Raw genomic sequence first — 21376 nt, forward strand, 5'->3', positions numbered from 1 at the left:
GAATTCAGCTGTGAAGCCGTCTGGACCTGGGCTTTTGTTTGCTGGAAGATTTTTGATTACAGTTTCAATTTCCGTGCTTGTGATGGGTCTGTTAAGATTTTCTATTTCTTCCTGGTCGAGTTTTGGAAAGTTGTACTTTTCTAAGAATTTGTCCATTTCTTCCACGTTGTCCATTTTATTGGCATATAATTGTTGATAGTAGTCTCTTATGATCCTTTGTATTTCTGTGTTGTCTGTTGTGATCTCTCCATTTTCCTTTCTAATCTTATTGATTTGATTTTTCTCCCTTTGTTTTTTGATGAGTCTGGCTAATGGTTTGTCAATTTTATTTATCCTTTCAAAGGACCAGCTTTTGGCTTTGTTGATTTTTGCTATGGTTTCTTTGGTTTCTTTTGCATTTATTTCTGCTCTAATTTTTAAGATTTCTTTCCTTCTGCTAACCCTGGGGTTATTCAATTCTTCATTTTCTAGTTGCTTTAGGTGTAGAGTTAGGTTATTTATTTGACTTTTTTCTTGTTTCTTGAGTTATGTCTGTATTGCTATGAACTTTCCCCTTAGGACTGCTTTTACAGTGTCCCATTCGTTTCTATGCAAATTTTGATTTCTTTTTTGATTTTTTCTGTGATTTGTTGGTTATTCAGCAGGGTGTTGTTCAGCGTCCATATGTTGGAATTTTTAATAGTTTTTCTCCTGTAATTGAGATCTACTCTTACTGCATTGTGGTCAGAGAAGATGCTTGGAATGATTTCTATTTTTTTGAATTTACCAAGGCTAGATTTATGGCCCAGGATGTGATCTATCCTGGAGAAGGTTCCATGTGTGCTTGAGAAAAAGGTGAAATTCATCGTTTTGGGATGAAATGTCCTATAGATATCAATTAGGTCTAACTGGTCTATTGTATCGTTTAAAGTTTGTGTTTCCTTGTTAATTTTCTGTTTAGTTGATCTATCCATAGGTGTGAGTGGGGTATTAAAGTCTCCCACTATTATTGTATTATTGTTAATTTCTCCTTTCATACTTGTTAGCATTTGTCTTACATACTGCGGTGCTCCCATGTTGGGTGCATATATATTTATAATTGTTATAGCTTCTTCTTGGATTGATCCTTTGATCATTATGTAGTGACCATCTTTGTCTCTTTTCATAGCCTTTGTTTTAAAGTCTATTTTATCTGATATGAGTATTGCTACTCCTGCTTTCTTTTGGTCCCTATTTGCATGGAAAATCTTTTTCCAGCCCTTCACTTTCAGTCTGTATGTGTCCCCTGTTTTGAGGTGGGTCTCCTGTAGACAACATATGTAGGGGTCTTGTTTTTGTATCCATTCAGCCAGTCTTTGTCTTTTGGTTGGGGCATTCAACCCATTTACGTTTAAGGTAATTACTGATAAGTATGATCCCGTTGCCATTTACTTTATTGTTTTGGGTTCGAATTTCTACACCATTTTTGTGTTTCCTGTCTAGAGAATATCCTTTAGTATTTGTTGGAGAGCTGGTTTGGTGGTGCAGAATTCTCTCAGCTTTTGCTTGTCTGAAAAGCTTTTGATTTCTCCTTCATACTTGAATGAGATCCTTGCTGGGTACAATAATCTGGGCTGTAGGTTATTTTCTTTCATCATTTTAAGTATGTCTTGCCATTCCCTCCTGGCTTGAAGAGTTTCTATTGAAAGATCAGCTGTTATCCTTATGGGAATTCCCTTGTGTGTTATTTGTTGTTTTTCCCTTGCTGCTTTTAATATTTGTTCTTTGTGCTTGATCTTTGTTAATTTGATTAATATGTGTCTTGGAGTGTTTCGCCTTGGGATTATCCTGTTTGGGACTCTCTGGGTTTCTTGGACTTGGGTGATTATTTCCTTCCCCAGTTTAGGGAAGTTTTCAACTATTATCTCCTCAAGTATTTTCTCATGGTCTTTCTTTTTGTCTTCTTCTTCTGGGACCCCTATGATTCCAATGTTGTAGTGTTTAATATTGTCCTGGAGGTCTCTGAGATTGTCCTCATTTCTTTTAATTTGTTTTTCTTTTATCCTCTCTGATTCATTTATTTCTACTATTCTATCCTCTAATTCACTAATCCTATCTTCTGCCTCTGTTATTCTACTATTTGTTGCCTCCAGAGTGTTTTTAATTTCACTTATTGCATTATTCATTATATATTGACTCTTTTTTATTTCTTCTAGGTCCTTGTTAAAACTTTCTTGCATCTTCTCAATCCTTGTCTCCAGGCTATTTATCTGTGATTCCATTTTGATTTCAAGATTTTGGATCAATTTCACTATCATTATTTGGAATTCTTTATCAGGTAGAGTCCCTATCTCTTCCTCTTTTGTTTGTTTTGGTGGGCATTTATCCTGTTCCTTTATCTGCTGGGTATTCCTCTGTCTCTTCATCTTGTTTAAACTGCTGACTTTGGGGTGTCCTTTCTGTATTCTGGCAGTTTGTGGAGTTCTCTTTATTGTGGTGTTTCCTTGCTGTGTGTGGGTTTGTACAGGTGGCTTGTCAAGGTTTCCTGGTTAGGGAAGCTTGTGTCGGTGTTCTGGTGGGTGGAGCTGGATTTCTTCTCTCTGGAGTGCAATGACGTGTCCAGTAATGAGTTATGAGATGTCTATGGTTTGGGGGTGAGTTTGGGCAGCCTGTATCTTGAAGCTCAGGGCTGTGTTCCTTTGTTGCTGGAGAATTTGCTTGGTATGTCTTGCCCTGGAACTTGTTGGCCCTTATGTGGTGCTTGGTTTCAGTGTAGGTGTGGAGGCGTTTGATGAGCTCCTGCCAATTAATGTTCCTTGGAGTCAGGAGTTCCCTGGAGTCAGGGTTTGGACTTAAACCTCCTACTTCCAGTTATTGGTCTTATATTTACAGTAGTTTCAAAACTTCTCCTTCTATACAGCACCATTGATAAAACATCTACGTTAAAGATGAAAAGTTTCTAGTTTTATAGATAATGTCTCTCTGGGGCTGTGATTGCCCCCTTCTGGTTCTGGCTATTTTATTTGGAGGTTAATTACCTTACAATATTGTATTGGTTTGCTGATGCACTGGGAATCATTAACTCTTGATCCAGCCTTTTGAGACTCAGGGGAGGCCTGAAAGACTAAAGCAAAAGCTTTTACTTCAAAAGATGGGGACCCTGGGGCTTACATGTTGTTTCATTAGGGGAAAGTGATTTTGCCATAGAAAAAAGAGCTAGTATAACAGTAGGAGCACTTTGATCGTCAGACCTGCAAGGCTCTCAAGATGAGTCAGAACGGGATTTTCTGTCATAGGGAGCGGTGAATAAGGCTAGAAAGAACAGAGCCTGTTCTGAGTGGGTGGTGTGATCCCATAGTTGAGTAGTAAATGTTCCCAGGTGGGTATTAAGGAGGGCTGTTTTACACTGCAGTGCTCATAGTGAGCCCATATTGAGGGATCTTGGAGGAAGGCCATTTCCCTGGATTGGTGAGTGAATACAGTCAATTCAGCTAATCACTTATAAGAATGGGAATTTGGAAGGTCTGTGGGTGGCCTCATTCTAGATAAATAATAGGGAGCATCCAGGAGTCTTGCCTAAGTCACATAAGGCAGGTGGGCGGGGGGTAGGGTGGGGGGGAAGGATCAGTAAATCATTTCTAGGAACATAAAGGCAGTTTCCTAACCTTTACAGTTTCCAGGAGCACTGACTTAGGGAAAATTTAACAGCATCACTATGAATTGTTTCAAATTACTTTTATTCAAATATCTTACATAAATTGTTTTAAATAGCATAATGTTTGCTGTTGTTACATGATAAAATTTTATCATCATGTGGAACAACTCAGAGCCACAGAACTGCATCTGGACCAAGCCACCTTTTCCAACTGACTGGACATTCAACAATGATTTAAACTTCTTTTTATTAGCCATTACTTTTGCCAAAAATAATGATTCTAATAAAGATAACTGAAGACTTATCTGGGTTGCCTGTGTATAACAAATTCTGCAATCATATATTAAACCACAAACACCTTTTTTTTTTTTTTTTTGAGGCCAGACTGCGTGCAAGGGCCTCTCGATAGTCTAATTCCATTAGAGAACTTGCCAACACTTAGTGGCAGCCTCAGAGAGAAACTGAAGAGGGAGAAAGTGATGAAATATGGGCTTCTTTGTGAAAGCTCCTAGAGGGCAGAGCTTAACTGGCTCCTCTTTCATCTGTACACACCTCATGGTGCTATGTATTTATTAGATTAGGCACTTAATTACAAATCTTGTTCTTAATTCACCCACAGAATAAAGTGTCCTCAAAATAGACTTTCCAAAAGGATTTATTTTGCCACCTCTTAGTTCTGTTTCTTCTTACTGGCAAGAAGAAATCAATACTGGTTTCCTGAGCACCAGGGAAGAGAGCCTTCTGAAGCACTTTCAGATTTTGTCCTCCTCCATCTTTCTACAAAGCTTATATCTGAGCAGCAACAATGAGTTGAGGACAAGTTTGCATATATCACAAGTGGTCTGCCCTATGTCAAGTCTAAAAGCACTGTGGAGTCTAGGGGTCTATGAACTGTTCAGTAGTTAAAAGTCTGTTCATAGGCAAAGGCCAGGAGTTCCACCACCATACAGACAGTGGATTTCAACCAAAAACCATTTGTTCTTCAGGCCCACTTTATGTCCTGATTGCTGCTGTTGCTAAGTCACTTCAGTCGTGTCCGACTCTGTGTGACCCCATAGACGGCAGCCCACCAGGCTTCCCCATCCCTGGGATTCTCCAGATGAGAACCTGGAGTGGTTTGCCATTTCCTTCTCCAATGCATGAAAGTGAAAAGTGAAAATGAAGTCGCTCAGTCGTGTCCGACTCTTCACGACCCCATGAACTGGAGCCTACCAGGCTCCTCCGTCCGTGGGATTTTCCAGGCAAGAGTACTGGAGTGGGTGCCATCGCCTTCTCCGATAGTGCCTGGTAAATGAATTTAATTGACGACAGTGGGAAAGGAGGCCAACTTCTGTTTGGTCTCAGGAGGCTCCCTCCCAACACCAACAACCCTGGCCCCAGACATCTGTCTACTGCCAGTCTACTGATGTTGCCTTTCACTGGTGAGATCTCTACTCTTTATTTCACCAGTGGCTTCCCTTTTCACAAATGCTTCCCTGGAAGCATTTCCCCCATGAAAGTTTTCTTTGATTTCCTACCACTGCAGAATCACGAAAAAGTGTAAGAAAGAGACAGAAGGTCAGTAAAAACCAGTCCCCTTGCTCATTCACACCACAACATCTGCAACTTATTTTAGTGTCCTTTAGTACTAAATAAAGTCCAGTGTGATGTGGGAAGAAAAACTAAAAACAAGGATTACATTCTAGTGTTCTAATCCTCTTCCTACCTCACTTTGGCATCTGAGACGGTTTGCATCTCTGAGAGAGGAAACACCAAGGAGGGAAAAGGTGGTCTTTTCATAAGTTTACATAAATGAGGTGTTAAAAAACAACAACAACAACAACCCAGCAACATGTGAAGGAAACAAAGGAAAGACTGTGGGAATTTTTGCACTGAAAATTTAAGACTGGAAAAGGATGGAAGATAAATCCAAGACAGTTGAGGTGGGTAGGAAAGGAATGAGCTGTGTGTAGGGCATTTTGGGGCCTGAGAGGAAGAGAGAGCTCAAGAGCCAGCCAGTGCTGATGACAGGGACAGGGATGAAAACAAAAGGATTTGCTTCTCAGAGGTTCTACTGTGGATTGTGTACTCGCTCTTGTTGATTTTCTCTTAAGAGGCTGGTTGCGGAAGCAACTATAATGGGGTCTGTCACCCCTTCCTGGGATTGCACCCCCAGGGCCCTAGGCCCAGAACATTGTCCAGCCCACTAGTTTATCTGCCCCTGTGGGAAGGAGACAGGGTCTTTGCCTGCAGCAGGGAGGGGAGCATGCAGCCCATCACATGGTGTTGACATTAGGAGATCAGAAGATACTGTACACCACAGACCAGACCTGGTTCTTGCTGAGTCTCTCCTCTGTGAATAAAGTATTGTTCAGACCAATGATTTGCTTCTTGAGCTCTCTTTAGCTACCCCAACCCCACAGGGGATGCAGTGGGTGCAGCCTGCAGTGAGCAGACCATTACTAGTGGTGAGCAGCACTGTATACCTCACCTCCATGAACTGGGACCCTCATCAGGGTTTGAGAGCTGGAGCTTCCTACTGGACAAAGCAAGTAAAAATTCACATTTTGTATTCAGATATTTATATTTAGATTTAGATATTCTCAGTTTCAAGACGGGTTTTACTTGAATGTTTGAAACAGGGTGACCTGAGGTCCTGTGGTTATACAATTGCAACTGCCAAGGGCAAACACAGACCCTCCAACTTCCTGTTCTTCATTTCATGATTGATCAGGAATTAAAACTGTTTCTCATGATTGGCTAAAATAATAACTGACATGTCCCCTTTCAGGAAACAACACCAGTTACAAATCACCTCATCTGTAGTTTGTTTACTCCTCACAGAAAGCAGCAAGTCCACACTTCTGAGATGCTGATTTGTGGATCTGGTGTGTTCTCTTCATTGCAATAACCTAAATAAAATCAGTCTCCCTACTTTGCCCAACATTTGCCTTTGACACAGCAAGGGAGATAGCAGCATGTTTCTGGGACAGCTGGGACTGACCCTCTCCCTTCAACATTCCATTCATTCATCTAGTTTTTTCTTCCAAAGAACCAATATATAAGTTCCTCTGCTTGGCCTATATCTTGCAGGGTCAGACCTGGGGTTCCTTTTCCCTAAGGTCACTCTGCTATGACAGGAACACTCCAACATACCCTTGTCTTGGGGGCTTACTCCCTGTGCACTTGGCTGTTCCTTCCTTCTCTAGAAATTTCCACATCTTGTCGTTCACTGTGTTTCTGTCCAGATGTCCTGTCCCCAACCAACCTAGATAGAACTGCTGACTGCATCTTTCTTCCCAGAGCTCACCACTGCCTGAACAATTATTTAGTCTACTTTCTGCCTCTCTTGAAGATAAACACCATTAGGACAGGTACTTAGAAAATTGTCCAGCACAAAGAACAAACTCAGTAAGTGTCACTCATCTACAGAGAGGAGAGCCCAGCACAGCTAATGCACCAGCAGAGGTGAGGCTTGGTGTTGACACAAGGTCAAGACCATGTAATAACATGGGAAATTTTGATTACATAAAGTAGAGCAAAACCACAAATCTATGCTTATATTTACCTCTAGTTGGGGGCTGATGTTATTGAGAAGGATAGAGAGTAATCTTGCGTTACATGCAGTATTTTTTTTCAAGATGGGTAGTACACACATAGATAATCATTATATTTTCCAAGTTTTTATGCCTGAATTATTTATAGTAATAAAAAGTGAGTGAATTGGAAAATAAAAGATGTAAATAGCACAGAAGAAAATGTTTCCAAAAGTTTTAGGAACTGGGGTGGTGGCTAGAGGAAGATGACTATTTTTAAGATAGTCTTAAATGAAAGTTCCATATGGTCCAAATTTTTTGTTTGTTTTTACTTTCCCAACTTTAGAACCTGGAAACATTGCCTGGAACATAAAAAAAAATTAAATAAATGTCTTTAAATTAACAAATGAATGAATAAATGAAGCCTATGAAGTCATGTCTGTATGTGGGTGGAAATGGTGTGGTAGATGATGCAAAGGAGAGCAGTTTCTTTTTAGAAAAAGTACAACTCCTGAAAAAAATGAGGGTTCAAGATTCAGAGTACACACGAGGCCTTTGATGAAGCCAGAGGCACTGCTATTATTTGATAGGACAGAAATTTGGAACCAGCTGCAGAAACAAATTTTTAAAGTTACTAATGACGATGTTCTTTTTTGAGGATTTCCATGAACTCAGTGGAGTAAAATTGCAAACAGGAGTTGATAAATTGTGAGGTCTTGGAGAAGAGGAGGCATGGAATCTTCCCAGAGCAAAGAAACATGAACTTTCTAAGTGAGCTGCAGCTCCTCCCTCTGACCTATAGGCTCACCTCTCCTTTCTCCATCCTACTTCTGGCCCAGAAGCTGGCCGACATAGGCAACATGAATGGTGTTCAACACCCTGTAATTCTGGTTGGGTTTGGCCAATGGAAATTGCTGGCAGGAGCTAGAAGAAAGGGGGATTGATACTGGTATCTCTTTTCCTCTTTCCTGCAGACTGCAAGTTTGCTGTATCATTTGACCACATATTGTCTGGAGGCCCTCTTCACATAGCTTTCAGTTCAGTTCAGCCGCTCAGTCGTGTCCGACTCTGTGACCCCATAAATCACAGCACGCCAGGCCTCCCTGTCCATCACCAACTCCCAGAGTTCACTCAGACTCACATCCATCAAGTCAGTGATGCCATCTAGCCATCTCATCCTCTGTCGTCTCCTTCTCTTCCTGCCCCTAATCCCTCCCAGCATCAGAGTCTTTTCCAATGAGTCGACTCTTCACATGAGGTGACCAAAGTACTGGAGTTTCAGCTTTAGCATCATTCCTTCCAAAGAAATCCCAGGGCTGATCTTTAGAATGGACTGGTTGGATCTCCTTGCAATCCAAGGGACTCTCAAGAGTCTTCTCCAACACCACAGTTCAAAAGCATCACTTCTTCAGCACTCAGCCTTCTTCACAGTCCAACTCTCACATCCATACATGACCACAGGAAAAACCATAGCCTTGACTAGATGGACCGTTGTTGGCAAAGTAATGTCTCTACTTTTGAATATGCTATCTAGGTTGCTCATAACTTTCCTTTCAAGGAGTAAGCGTCTTTTAATTTCATGGCTTCAGTCACCATCTGCAGTGATTTTGGAGCCCAGAAAAATAAACTCTGACACTGTTTCCCCATCTATTTCCCATGAAGTGATGGGACCGGATGCCATGATCTTCGTTTTCTGAATGTTGAGCTTTAAGCCAACTTTTTCACTCTCCACTTTCACTTTCATCTAGAGGCTTTTTAGTTCCTCTTCACTTTCTGCCATAAGGTGGTGTCATCTGTATATCTGAGGTTATTGATATTTCTCCTGGCAATCTTGATTCCAGCTTGTGTTTCTTCCAGTCCAGCATTTCTCATGATGTACTCTGCGTATAAGGGAGTGATAATGCTATTTCACCATTACAAGCTACAGGCACTTCACTCCCCTTTGTAGTTTCTTAATACTGTGCCCATATTTTGCAAAGAGTTACTTCATCAAACTCTTCTCATATTTTGCAGTTTTACTGTGCTCTCTCTTCCCTGCCTAATCCATAACCTAAGTGGATCCAGGTTAAAAAAAACTCCCGTAGTAAGAATTGAAACTATTTTCCTCACATTTCTGAAGGAGGCAGGGTTAACCTCCTTTCTGGAGAGAATAGAACCATGCTGCTCATGGCTACAGCAGCACTGCTATCCCTGAAGGTCAGCAGGAGGACAAGACATTGGACCCCAGTGGACTTTGATCACCAAGGTGTCTGGAATCACATGGCTTCTCCTGACAAATAAACAAGGAACAGTATAGGAGCTGAAAGCCAAGGATAATGTCTCCAACTGATAGCATGAGTGGTTGGTCAGAAAGCTTTGAAGGCAACTTGGAAGGAGCCAGCATATATGGTGAGGCCCAGGCCCAGAGCCTGACTATGAGGGTTGGCAGTGATGCTGGTGGGGAAGAAGAGGGACCCTGATAGTGGGGCAAAGATATGTAATTAAACTCAGAGCTACCTGAGAACACTGAACCAAAAAACTCTGACTGGACCTCCCTCAGGACTGTACAGGAGAGCAGCCTCATCATGTAACAACCATTTTGTGGCTGCACTTGAGTTAGTCTCACAATATGATATGAATTTGCCTCAAGACTTATCCCCCAAACCCTTCATTTCTCCAGGGATCTAACAAACTAGTATGTCCTGATAAAGAGGTATAAAGTCTACTTCAAGAAAAACTATCTTGCTTATTGAAAAAGTTCCCACTCTGTGTAGGGAGTACATAGGGAATTGGAGTCTGTGGATAGCACACAATGAAGGATGAAATATAATGCTTCAACAAGTCAACACTTACTTGGAATTTGAAATTACATGTGTTGGGTTGAGCACTTGGAAGAGGTGTATTTTGCTGAAAGTCTTCATTTTGTTTCATGTTTAAAGGGTTTGCTAACAAAATAATCCACTTGTTATATACAAATAAATAAACAAATATTTATTAGAGAAGTATCTAGCTTACGTTAAATATACTAACATTAAAAGAAAAGAGAGATAGAAAGAGCAGAGAATACATCACTAAATTGGGTTTTGACCAACATCCAGAGTGAATCAGCACTGGGAAGTCCCATGTCACAGCACATCTGGAGTCCCAGTTGGGAAAAGGTCCCAGGAAGTGCATCTACTCTGTGGGTGAGACTTCAAAGATTGCAATTCATGTTCCCACTTATAATCCCAAGACAGATATCACCATCAACCTGTGACTAAACTGCAAGCCTGGTTAATGTTTGTTTTGTCTTGTAAAACCTGGAATGTTGTTAAGTCCGGGTTTTGGTTGGCCAGGCCCCCTCCAGGGGCTCAACAATCTCAAAATTCTCCCCCCATCTTATCTATGGTACTACAAGTCTTGCACTCACATCAGGCAGTCTCTCTTGGTCACTTCCAGTCTGGGCAGTGTCCAGACAGGTTAGAAGCAAGATCAGAGGCCTGCTCTGCCCTTTTGCCTGTGAAGCCTGAAAAAGACCACTTCTATTTTATTTCCCTAATGAGGTGTAAATTCTAGGTACAGCTGGTTAGTTCTTGGCATATATACGAAGGAATCCAAAGGCTTGGACTGACTGTGTCTGATCTACCCCACTGCTCCATGCATTCTCTGCAAGAGAATCCAGAGGCCACTTCCTTCATGAAAGCACCAGGTGTGACAAGGCATAAAGGAGGGCACAACATCCTTGAAAACCCCTGTTATGACTGTCCTTTGGAGAGCTGTTGAGAGTCGGGGACACAGTAATGGAAGTGAGTCTTCTTTTCCCAATGGTGATAATGTGATCCCAAGGCAAAAGACATACTTCATTGTGAAGCACTTCATTGTCACAGTCAGGGTGGGCACATTGACCACAGTGAACTTCAGAGACCTATGCCAAAAGGCCAGTTGATTGTAGAGTTCATAGTAATGAATTACATGGGTAGCTTCACACATAAAACTGGATGAAATCTGGATCTGATAAGAAGTATCAAGGATCCTAAGAAGGATTAATGACCTCAGCCATTTCCTAGACCTAAGTGTGTTCTTCAAAGGGAGGCCATATTCCTTTAAGAAAGAATCCTTCAGCACAGCTGAGGACATGCTGGTGATCTCCCTCACATCTTCTTCAGAGGAAGGTGTGGTGAAAGAGCATAGCCATTTGCAGTCCTTTAACAGGAACTTGTCTGCTGATGGATGTGGCTGTGCTCCTGCCCTGTTAGTTGTTTGGCCTGAGGTGATCCAGTCCTAGAGTCTACAAGCTCTATGGCAGGGCTAAAAGCAACCTCTGAAAGGACGTAGACCAATATGCACCTCCCAGAACTGCTGCTGCCAACGCCTGTGACTGGCCACTGCCAACCCACACCTCCAACCTCCAAAGGAGACCCTCAAACACTCACAGGTAGGTCTGGCTCAGTCTCTTATGGGGTCACTGCTCCTTTCCCCTGGGTCCTGATACACACAAGGTTTTGTTTCTGCTCTCCTAGAGTGTCTGCTTTCCCCAGTTATGTGGAGTTTCTGTAATCAAATCTCTCTGTCCTTCAATGTCAGATTCCCTGGGGATTCCCAGTCCCTTTGCCAAATCCCCAGGCTGGGAAGTCTGATGAGGGGCCTAGAACCTTGATAACAGAGCAAGAACTTCTTTGGAATTACTGTTCTCCAAAGTGTGGGTCACCCACTTCTTGGGTATGGGATTTGATTTCAATTTGACTGTTCCCCTCCTACTGTCTTGTTGTGGCTTCTCCTGTGTCCTTGGATATATGGTATCTTTTTTAGTGGTGTTCCAATGTCCTCCTGTCAATAGTTATTCAACAGCTAGTTGTGATTTTGGTGTTCTTGCAAGAGAAGATGAGTGCATGTCCTTCTATTCCACCATCTTGGGCTTCCCCATCACCCATCAGCAGACAATTGTATTAAACATCTACTGAGCATGGCCCTGCCCACAAAAGCAAGACCCAGTTTTCCCCAAAGCCAGTCCCTCCCATCAGGAAGCTTGCACAAGCCTCTTATCCTCATCCATCAGAGGGCAGATGGAAAAAGCAAGAACTACAATCTCACAGCCTCCAGAATGAAAACCACAATCACAGAAATCTAAACAAAATGATCACATGAGCCACAGCTTTCTGTAACTAGTGAAGCCATGAGCCATGACATGCAGGGTTAACCAAGACAAGTAGGTCATGGTGGAGAGTTCTGACAATACATGATCCACTGGAGAAGGGAATGGCAAACCACTCTAGTATTCTTGCCTAGAGAACCACATGAACAGTATAAAAAGGCAAAAAGATATGACACCAGAAGATGAGCCCCCCAAGTCAGAAGTATCCAATATTCTACTGCAGAAGAGCAGAGAAATAGCTCAAGAAAGAATGAAGCAGCTGGACCAAAGAGAAATGACTCCTAGTTGTTGAGTGTCTGGTGGTGAAAGTAAAGTCTGATGCCGTAAAGAACAATATTGCATAAGAACCTGGAATGTGAGGTCTGTGAATCAAGGTAAATTGGATGTAGTCAAGCAGGAGATGGCAAGAGTGAACATTGACATTTTAGGAATCAGTGAACTAAAATGGATGGGGATGGGGGAATTTAATTCAGATGACCATTACATCTACTCCTGTGAGCAAGGATCCCTTAGAAGAAATGGAATAGCCCTATTGTCAACAAGAGAGTATAAAATGCATCACTTGGGTGCAATCTTCAAAACAACAGCATGATCTCGATTCATTTCCAAGGAAAACCATTCAACATCACACTAATCTAAATCTATTCCCCAACCGCTGATACCAAAGAAGCTGAAGTTGAACAGCTCTACGAAGACCTACAGGACCTTCTAGAACTAACACCAAAAAAGATGTCCTTTTCATCACAGGGTCTGTCATTCAATCACCAAATCATATTCAACTCTTCTCAATCCCGTGGATCACAGCATACCAGGCTTCCCTGTCCCTCACCATCTCCCAGAGTTTGCCCAAATTCATGTCCACTGAATCAGTGATGCCATCCAAACATCTCATCCTCTGCTGCCCTCTTCTTCTTCTGCCTTCAATCTTTCCCAGCACCAGGATCTTTTCCAATGAGTTGGTTCATAGCATTGTACAGGAGTCGGTGATCAAAATCATCCCCAATAAAAAGAAATTTAACAATGCAAAATGGTTCTCCTAAGAGGCCTTACAAATAGCTGAGAAGAGAAGTTAAAGGCAAAGGAGAAAGGGAAAGATGCACCCAACTGAATGCAGAGTTCCAGAGAACATCAAGGAGAGAAAAGAAAGCCTTCTTAAGTGAACAATGCAGTGAAATAGGGGGAAACAATATAATGGGAAAGAATAGAGCTCTCTTCAAGAAAACTAGAGATACCAAGGGAATATTTCATTCAAAATGGGCACAATAAAGGACAGAAACAGTAAGGATCTAACAAGCAGAAGAGATTAAAAAGAGGTAATGGGAATACACAAAACTGTACAAAAAAAAAGGTCTTAATGACCAGGATAACCATGATGATGCAGTTACTCACCTAGAGCTAGACATCCTGGAATGTGAAGTCAAGTGGGCCTTGGAAGTATTACTATGAACAAAGCTAGGTGGAGGTGATGGAATTCCAGCTGAACTATTTCAAATCCTAAAAGATGATGTTGTTAAAGTGTTGCACTGAAAATGCCAGAAAATTTGGAAACTCAGTAGTAGCCACAGAACTGGAAAAGGCCATTGTTCATTCCAATCCCAAAGAAAGGCAATGCCAAAGAATGCTCAAACTACCATACAATTGCACTCATTTCACATGCTAGCAAGGTAATGCTCAAAATCCTTCAAGCTGGGCTTTAGCAGTTAAATAGACAACTTTCAGATATACTAGCTGGATTTAGAAAAGGTAAAGGAACCAGAGACCAAATTGCCAACATCCACTGGATCATAGAAAAGGCAAAGGAATTCAAAAAAAAAAAATGCATCTACTTCTGCTTCAGTGACAACACTTAGACATGACAACATTTAACTTACATGCAGAATACATCAGCGAAATACCCGTCATGATGAATCTCAAGCTGGAATCAAGATTGCCAGGAGAAATATCAAAAACCTCAGATATGCAGATGACACCACTCTAATGGGAGAAACTGAAGAGGAACCTAAGAGCCTCTTAGTGAAGATGAAAGAAGAGGGTGAAAAATTAACATTCAACATTCAAAAAACTAAGATTATGGCATCTGATCTATCACTTCATGGCAAATAGATGGGGAAATAATAGAAACAGTGACATATTTTATTTTCTTGGGCTCCAAAATCACTGCAGATGGTGACTGCAGTCATAAAATTAAAAGGTGCTTGCTCCTCGGAAGAAAAGCTATGACAAACCTAGACAGCATATTAAAAAGCAGAAAAATCACTTTGCGGACAAAGGTCTGTATAGTCAAAGCTATGGTTTTCCTGTAGTCATGTACAGATGTGAGGGTTAGGCCATAAGATGGCTGAGTGCCAAAGAATTGATGCTTTTGAACTGTGGTATTGGAGAAGACTTTTGAGAGTCCTTTGGACTGCAAGGAGATCAAATCAGTCAATCCTAAAGGAAATCAACCTTGAATATCCATTAGAAGGACTGATATTGAAGCTGAAGCTCCAATACTTCAGCCACCTGATGTGAAGAACTGACTCATTGGAAAAGACCCTGGTGCTGGGAAAGATTGAGGGCAGGAGGAGAAGGGGGCAACAGAGGATGAGCTGTTTGGATGGCATCACCAACTCAATGTATATGAGTTTGAGCAAACCCTGGGAGATACTGAAGGACAGGGAAGCTTGGCATGATGCATTTCAATGGGTTGCAAATAGTCAGACACCTCTTAGCAACTGAACAAGCACAATAACAGTAATTTATACATTGATGAAAAGAGATTTTCTTTTCTAGTATTAATTTTCTGCAATTCTCAGTGACCCAAAATGACCTCTAGAGTAGCAGCCTACAGAGGTCAAACGGTGGATGCATTCTTGGTCTAAGCTTATATAATACTTGATTCTGTGGAGTAGTAGACCCATCTTGAGGTTATTTCCCCAGCTCCAGAATGAGTCCTGGGATAGATAATATGATAAATAACTGTGAGATTCTCCAAATTTGTTCTCTTTTATATTAGGAAGCTTTCCATACATACAAAATAGTAAAACGAAAAAAGTACACATCTCAATTTTTCATTTCTCAATGGAAAATTTAAAGGCTAATATCAAGGTGATTTAAAATTACCCTGCAAAGTGAGAGACAAATTATTGCACTAATCACACACAGAAATTAAAAAGTACAATTCTTGGAGGTCTACTTTCAATCTTGTAGGAATCATATAACACATTGGAGAAGCTACTTCATTACCAGATGACCTCCTGAAGCTGCAAATGTTGAGGGACACTCAAGCAAATAAAGGTCCTTCAGCAGGCCTAGCTGTCAAGCAAGCTGCCTTGCCAATTGGGCCTTCTGCAATGGCATAGCACATTGAAGCAGTCCCAGTGTCTCTGGCTGACCTCAATGGGGAAATCACAATGCAGAGCATGAATGGTTGGATAAGGTCCATACTCTCCCATTCTGACTACTAGTCTTCACTGTAAAAGCAGCTCTTGGCTGCTACTGGGCCCTGCTACAGATCAAAGACCTTGTGGGAAACATTGCCACCAGGCAAAGTCAAACTGTGTGCTGTAAACCAAATATCCTCTAACCAACTGATCCATAAAGTTAGGCATGCACATTGTCTTCTGTTATGTGGTGTTTAGGAGACTGGGGCCCAAGATCTACAAGGCACACACAAATTTCAGGAGAAAGTGGTTCCAATTCCCATGTTAGTTGTGTCTGTTGCTCGGCCACCTGTCCCTCCACCCTTGCCTGCACATGGCCTTAATCTGGATAGAGGTGCCTCTCAAACCTGTACATAGCTACTAATGCAACTCAAGAAGGACATGATCTTCATATGCAGTAGAAGAACACTCTATCTGAATTCAGACTGTAAACGTGTGTCCCCATCATTCTTGGACCTTCAGGGTTTATGCATGAGGCATCACAACAATGTTTAACTCTGTCATTTCAACATTCATAGAAAAGCCATTTGCTCCTTCAGTGCTGTCTCCTTCTATCATTATGAAACAGGATTTAATAGGTACTGGATCGTTTACCTATTAATTCTGGAGACAGTATCAGGAGAATTGACAAACTTGATAGAAAATCTGGTGGCACTTTCATTGTTTCTTTTATTGCAGACATGAACACTTTTTTCATTTGCTGAAGAACAAAAATGATGGACAGAGCTAAGTATCTTCCATCTGCCCATTCAGATCTACTTTCCTTCTACTCGTGCTGTATCCACAGAAGCAGACCTATATGGACAACATCAATAGTTTCTCTACTGAAAACTAAGAGACTAACAAATTCTAAGACCTTTTATCAAGGGGCAGTATGTTTTAAATACATTTAATGTTGCCTTACAAATTGTATGCCCTTCCCAAGAAGGGTATGCATTCGGAGTATAAACAATTTGAATTATTATTTTAACATAAAAAGTGATTGCGTGAAGGAAACCAGTCACCTCAGGAGAAGTGACATTTAAACAACACAAGCCTTTTGTGTCTTTTCCTGTAGAACAGAGCAAGAGATATATTGAAATATACACATTTTCCTATAGTAGAATCTTGGGTAAGTTATCTCGTATTTATCACAGTTTGCCAGCTTCACTCAAATAAGAATGTGGATAGCAAAGGTCTCCATTCCAGAGCACCCCCATCGTAAGCACCATTTTTTCTCCAAAGAGTGGTTTTGCGGCAGTTTTCTACTGACATTGATGATGGGTCAAGCTTCCCTTAGTCTTCATACATTGTATATCTACTAATTCCATCCCATCACGATATGAGCAACAAGGAGGTAACACATCCCAACCATGCAGGAGACAACCATCATTGGAAAGCCCAGCCTGAAACACAGAGAAGTGGATTATGGTATCTGGTGTCTGGAGAGTACCGTGAGATCTGAATTTATAATTATGTTATTGTGAAAGAGTGTGGCCTTGAGAGCTTTATATATCCATAAAGGTAATTGTCTCTTATTTCTAGAAATAAAAAGTTGGGTTCAGCTTAGATGATGTGGATGCATGCCTCCATGAGATAGCCACCACTGTATCACCCAAATAAATTTCAGTTCATTTTGGCAGCACTATTTTACAGGCACCACCAATGACTATTTTACCCAGTTCCTGCATCCAAATTGCAGTGGTGCCATAAAAAAAAACAAGCATGCAGGGGCTGGGACCCCAGAGCAAACCCAGCTCCCTCAGAGCAGATTCTCCTTTGCAGGAGCTGGCATGAGCTGTACTCCCCCATCCAGGGACTCCTCTCTGTGCTATGTTCCTGAGAGGCACCTGCTCCCAGGCTTCCCCCAGTCTTCAGTATTCCTGGATCCTTTCAATCATGAATTTTTTCACTAGGTAATGCCATGAAGGATGTCAAACTCTCATTATGCACCCTCATTCTGGACAGTCAAGGCATAAATCCCCATTGGAATGTTCAAAAGAACAACATAAAATACCAATGTCTTGCTGATTATTAAAACATACTTATATTAAATATGTGTGGCTTATTTTTAATTACTTAAGCTTAGGGACTATATCGGAGAAGGCAATGGCACCTCACTCCAGTACTCTTGCCTGGAAAATCCTATGGATGAAGGAGCCTGGTAGGCTGCAGTCCATGGGGTCGCTAAGAGTCGGACACGACTGAAGTGACTTAGCAGCAGCAGGGACTATATAAATTTAGACTATATAGAAAATTTTAATAAATGTTTGAAGCACCTGAAAAACTCCATGAAAGAGAATCCATATCCATGCTGCTCTGCAATTCCTGCACAAACCACATTTGCTGATGCTCCAATCAGTGTCCCGTTACCTAGAATCAAAATTCAAAAAATAAAATAAAATCTCAGTTCATCCTGGAGATAGACTTCTATTCTCTTTTGTTCTGTAATACTTGAACCATCTCACAGGCTTTTGATTTGATGATTACAGTTTATTATGAAAGTGATTGCTTTTGTGAATATCTGCAGGGAACACAAAAAAATCAGCCAACAGAAGATAAATTCACTGCTTGCAAGTATTCATTTTTGAATAGGGCTATTGTTGTTGATGATGCTAAAGCTGAAACTCCAGTACTTTGGCCACCTCATGCGAAGAGTTCACTCACTGGAAAAGACTCTGATGCTGGGAGGGATTGGGGGCAGGAGGAGAAGGGGACGACAGAGGATGAGACGGCTGGATGGCATCGTTGACTCGATGGACATGAGTCTCAGTGAACTCTGGGAGTTGGTGATGGACAGGGAGGCCTGGCATGCTGCGATTCATGGGGTCGCAAAGAGTCGGACACTACTGAGCGACTGATCTGATCTGATTGTTGTTGAATGTGATAGGAAAGAAGAAATGCTAGGGAGAACTAGCAAGTCACCATGCCATGGTGGCATATATCTTCCAGAGGAAATGAAAGTAGAGTCAACATAAGAAATGCAAGGAGGTTCTCATCTCAAATGAAAACCACCACCTTTAGGACTCCAGGTCAGGACATGTACCAGGAAATCCTTTGTGTGTATGGAAAGATGGATGTAAGCAACCAGGATAATATGATGCTTCTCTGGGTGGGCCTTTTTGACAGAATGCATGATCTTCAGGAAGACTAACATGCACACACATACACAAGTGTGGCCTCAGTGAGGGATGTAACTCAAGCCTGACACCAACAGAGAGATGAGATCACGGAAGGGTAGAATCTACTAGGTGAACACCTTTGGGATCTTTTATCCACTAACCACAGAGGTCAGTGTTTGGGGATGGGTGCAGAACCCAGGCTAAGCCAAGTTAGTTCGGTTCTGGCATTGTGCATCGCTGAGGACTATGAATTGTGAAACACAAATCTGCAACTGCCAACAGCCCTTATTGGCCTGAGGGGTAACTTTTTAATACTGGACAGCAGAGCAGGAGGGCAAGGATCAAGGAAGCTGTGCCCCAAGGTGCTGTTGGCCCAGAACTCCACACTGGAATATGGAGGATGGAGAGAAGTAAGGAATAAATAATAAGCTGTGTCACCTATGAGGTTTATCCTGTCCCCCCTCCACTTACTCCTTATACTGTCCTGAAATATACATAGGCATCCAACACAACTACCAGGTCCATAGGCAGGCAGGGCAAAGGCTCACAAAGTTTTACTTCACTCTTTCTGCTTTTATTCCATATAAGAGTTCAACCTAGTTTCCATGAAAACTCCTGAAATAGCACACCACATCCATTTACATGCTTGCTCTAAGGATTAAATATATTTGACATGTCAATAATATAAGACTTTGGATCTTAAGAGCTTAATAAAAATATTCAGGGTCTCCTCAGAGCTCTGAACCCCACAAGCCCAAGCCCAAGCCCCAGTCTGCTGTGCTCACCATGTTTCTGATGGTCTGTTTCATGACAATCCTCCTGTTCCTCAGTGTAATTCAAAGTGTATGGACCCACCCAGAATTTTAGGAAGGGTGCAATAGAGGTGGGAGGTCAGGAGGGGAATGCCCATCACCAAGGGGAGAGGGATAGCTGCCCCATAGCAGGGGAGGGCATGGCAGACCAACATTCAAACTGCTTGGACAGGACAGATTTTAGGGTGGCAACAAAGGAGGCATAGACCCTGGGTGGTGGACAGTCCAGACTATAAGATGTTGCCTTGTTCCAGGTAGTAAAATGATGACACCCCCTAGCCCCATAGAGAAGCCTACACCTTAGTCCTCAGAACATGTGCTTATGTCATTATGTTACTATGTATGGCAAGAAGGTCTTTGCAGAAGTATTTCAGGTTATAGATCTTGAGATGTGGGATTACTCTGAGTTATCTGAGTGGGCACAACTGACTCACATGAACCCTTAAAAGTAGAGAACTTTCTCAAGCTAGAAGCAGAAGAGAAGCCGCAGAGGAAGAGTCATAGAGATCCTGGAGACTCCAGGGAGCTGCAGCAATACAGCGGTAGGAGAGATCATAGAGGAGAGCTGGAGGGAGCCCAGGGTAGAGTTTGAGAGATCCAAGGGGGTGGAAGAATTCCCACCATGAGACTTCCATATAACATTGCTGGTTCTGAGATTTAGGTCCAAAGGCCATAACCAGAGAGGCCTCTAGGAGTTAAGGGCAGCCTCAGCTGACAGCCAGCAAGGGATGGGATATCCAGTCTTACACATCCAAGGAACTGGATTCTGCCAACAACCTGAATGAGTCTGGAAGCTGCTGCTGCTGCTGCTAAGTCGCATCAGTCGTGTCCGACTCTGTGCGACCCCATAGACGGAAGCCCACCAGGCTCCCCCATCCCTGGGATTCTCCAGGCAAGAACACTGGAGTGGGCTGCCATTTCCTTCTCCAATGCATGAAAGTGAAAAGTGAAAGTCAAGTCGTTCAGTCGTGTCCGACTCTTAGCGACCCCATAGACTGCAGCCTACCAGGCTCCTGCATCCACGGGATTTTCCAGGCAAGAGTACTGGAGTGGGGTGCCATTGCCTTCTCCAAGTTTGGAAGTAGACCCATCCTAAAAGTCCCCAAAGTTTATCTATTTTTTACGACCAGAACTGAGTCTGGATTACCATCTTAGTTCTGAGATCTGCCTTGGCTCCCACATTCCCCCGACCCCAGACTTCCATTAGCTTCTTCCTAACTGCCTAACCCTAGGCAGGCTCTCCCTCTCACCCTAGCAGGTCATTCCGCATGGAAATCGGCTCATATTCTTCAGGGGCTCACAGGAAGCCTGTTACCAAAGACACGGCACAATGTAGGAGATGTGCAGCGGGCTTGAGATCAGACAGGCAGAGAGAAAATGCTCAGAGGGTTGAGCACTGAGATCCTCAGTGTCCCCATGAAGAAAGCCAGGCACGGAGAAGCAACATGCTGACATGCAAATGTTCCTCAGAGGGCCTTGCCAGCCTCCATCACAGAGCACACACCTCAGTAGCTGAGTAGCATCTGCTTTGCATCCCAAAAATTGCTACTCCAGGATTTAACATTGAGAACTCTCCTTCTGGACAAAAGAGAATTTCACACATAATTCAGGGTCACATTCAAGAACTTGAGTGAGCTCTAAAAAATAAAAGGCAACACTTTCTTTCTCTCATGTTAAGGATTAATATTCGAAAAATACTCTTTTTGGATCAAAATGGTGGAGTAGGACATGGAACTCACCTCCCCCAGCAAACACATCAAAAATACATCTACATGTAGAACGAATTTCACAGAAAACCAACTG

General features: G+C 42.2%; 1 protein-coding gene across 3 annotated transcripts in view; it reads right to left on the minus strand.

Moving 5' to 3' along the window:
- Positions 1-15213: 15213 nt before the first annotated feature.
- The window catches only part of OCA2 (OCA2 melanosomal transmembrane protein), a 285968-nt gene continuing 279805 nt past the window's right edge, over positions 15214-21376 (minus strand). For 2 of the 3 annotated variants that reach the window (XM_027554353.1, XM_027554352.1), the window contains 2 exons: positions 17919-18012; positions 15214-17045 (listed from right to left, as the gene is read on the minus strand). In XM_027554353.1, coding sequence (XP_027410154.1) covers positions 16961-17045; positions 17919-18012 — 179 coding nt within the window. In that variant the 3' untranslated portion in view covers positions 15214-16960. Of the gene's footprint in view, positions 17046-17918; positions 18013-21376 lie in introns of those variants that run through there. The other variant, XM_027554354.1, reaches the window with a different exon arrangement.

The sequence above is a fragment of the Bos indicus x Bos taurus genome, chromosome 2 (genome assembly GCF_003369695.1).
Source record: "Bos indicus x Bos taurus breed Angus x Brahman F1 hybrid chromosome 2, Bos_hybrid_MaternalHap_v2.0, whole genome shotgun sequence".
In the NCBI taxonomy this organism is placed as follows: domain Eukaryota; kingdom Metazoa; phylum Chordata; class Mammalia; order Artiodactyla; family Bovidae; genus Bos; species Bos indicus x Bos taurus.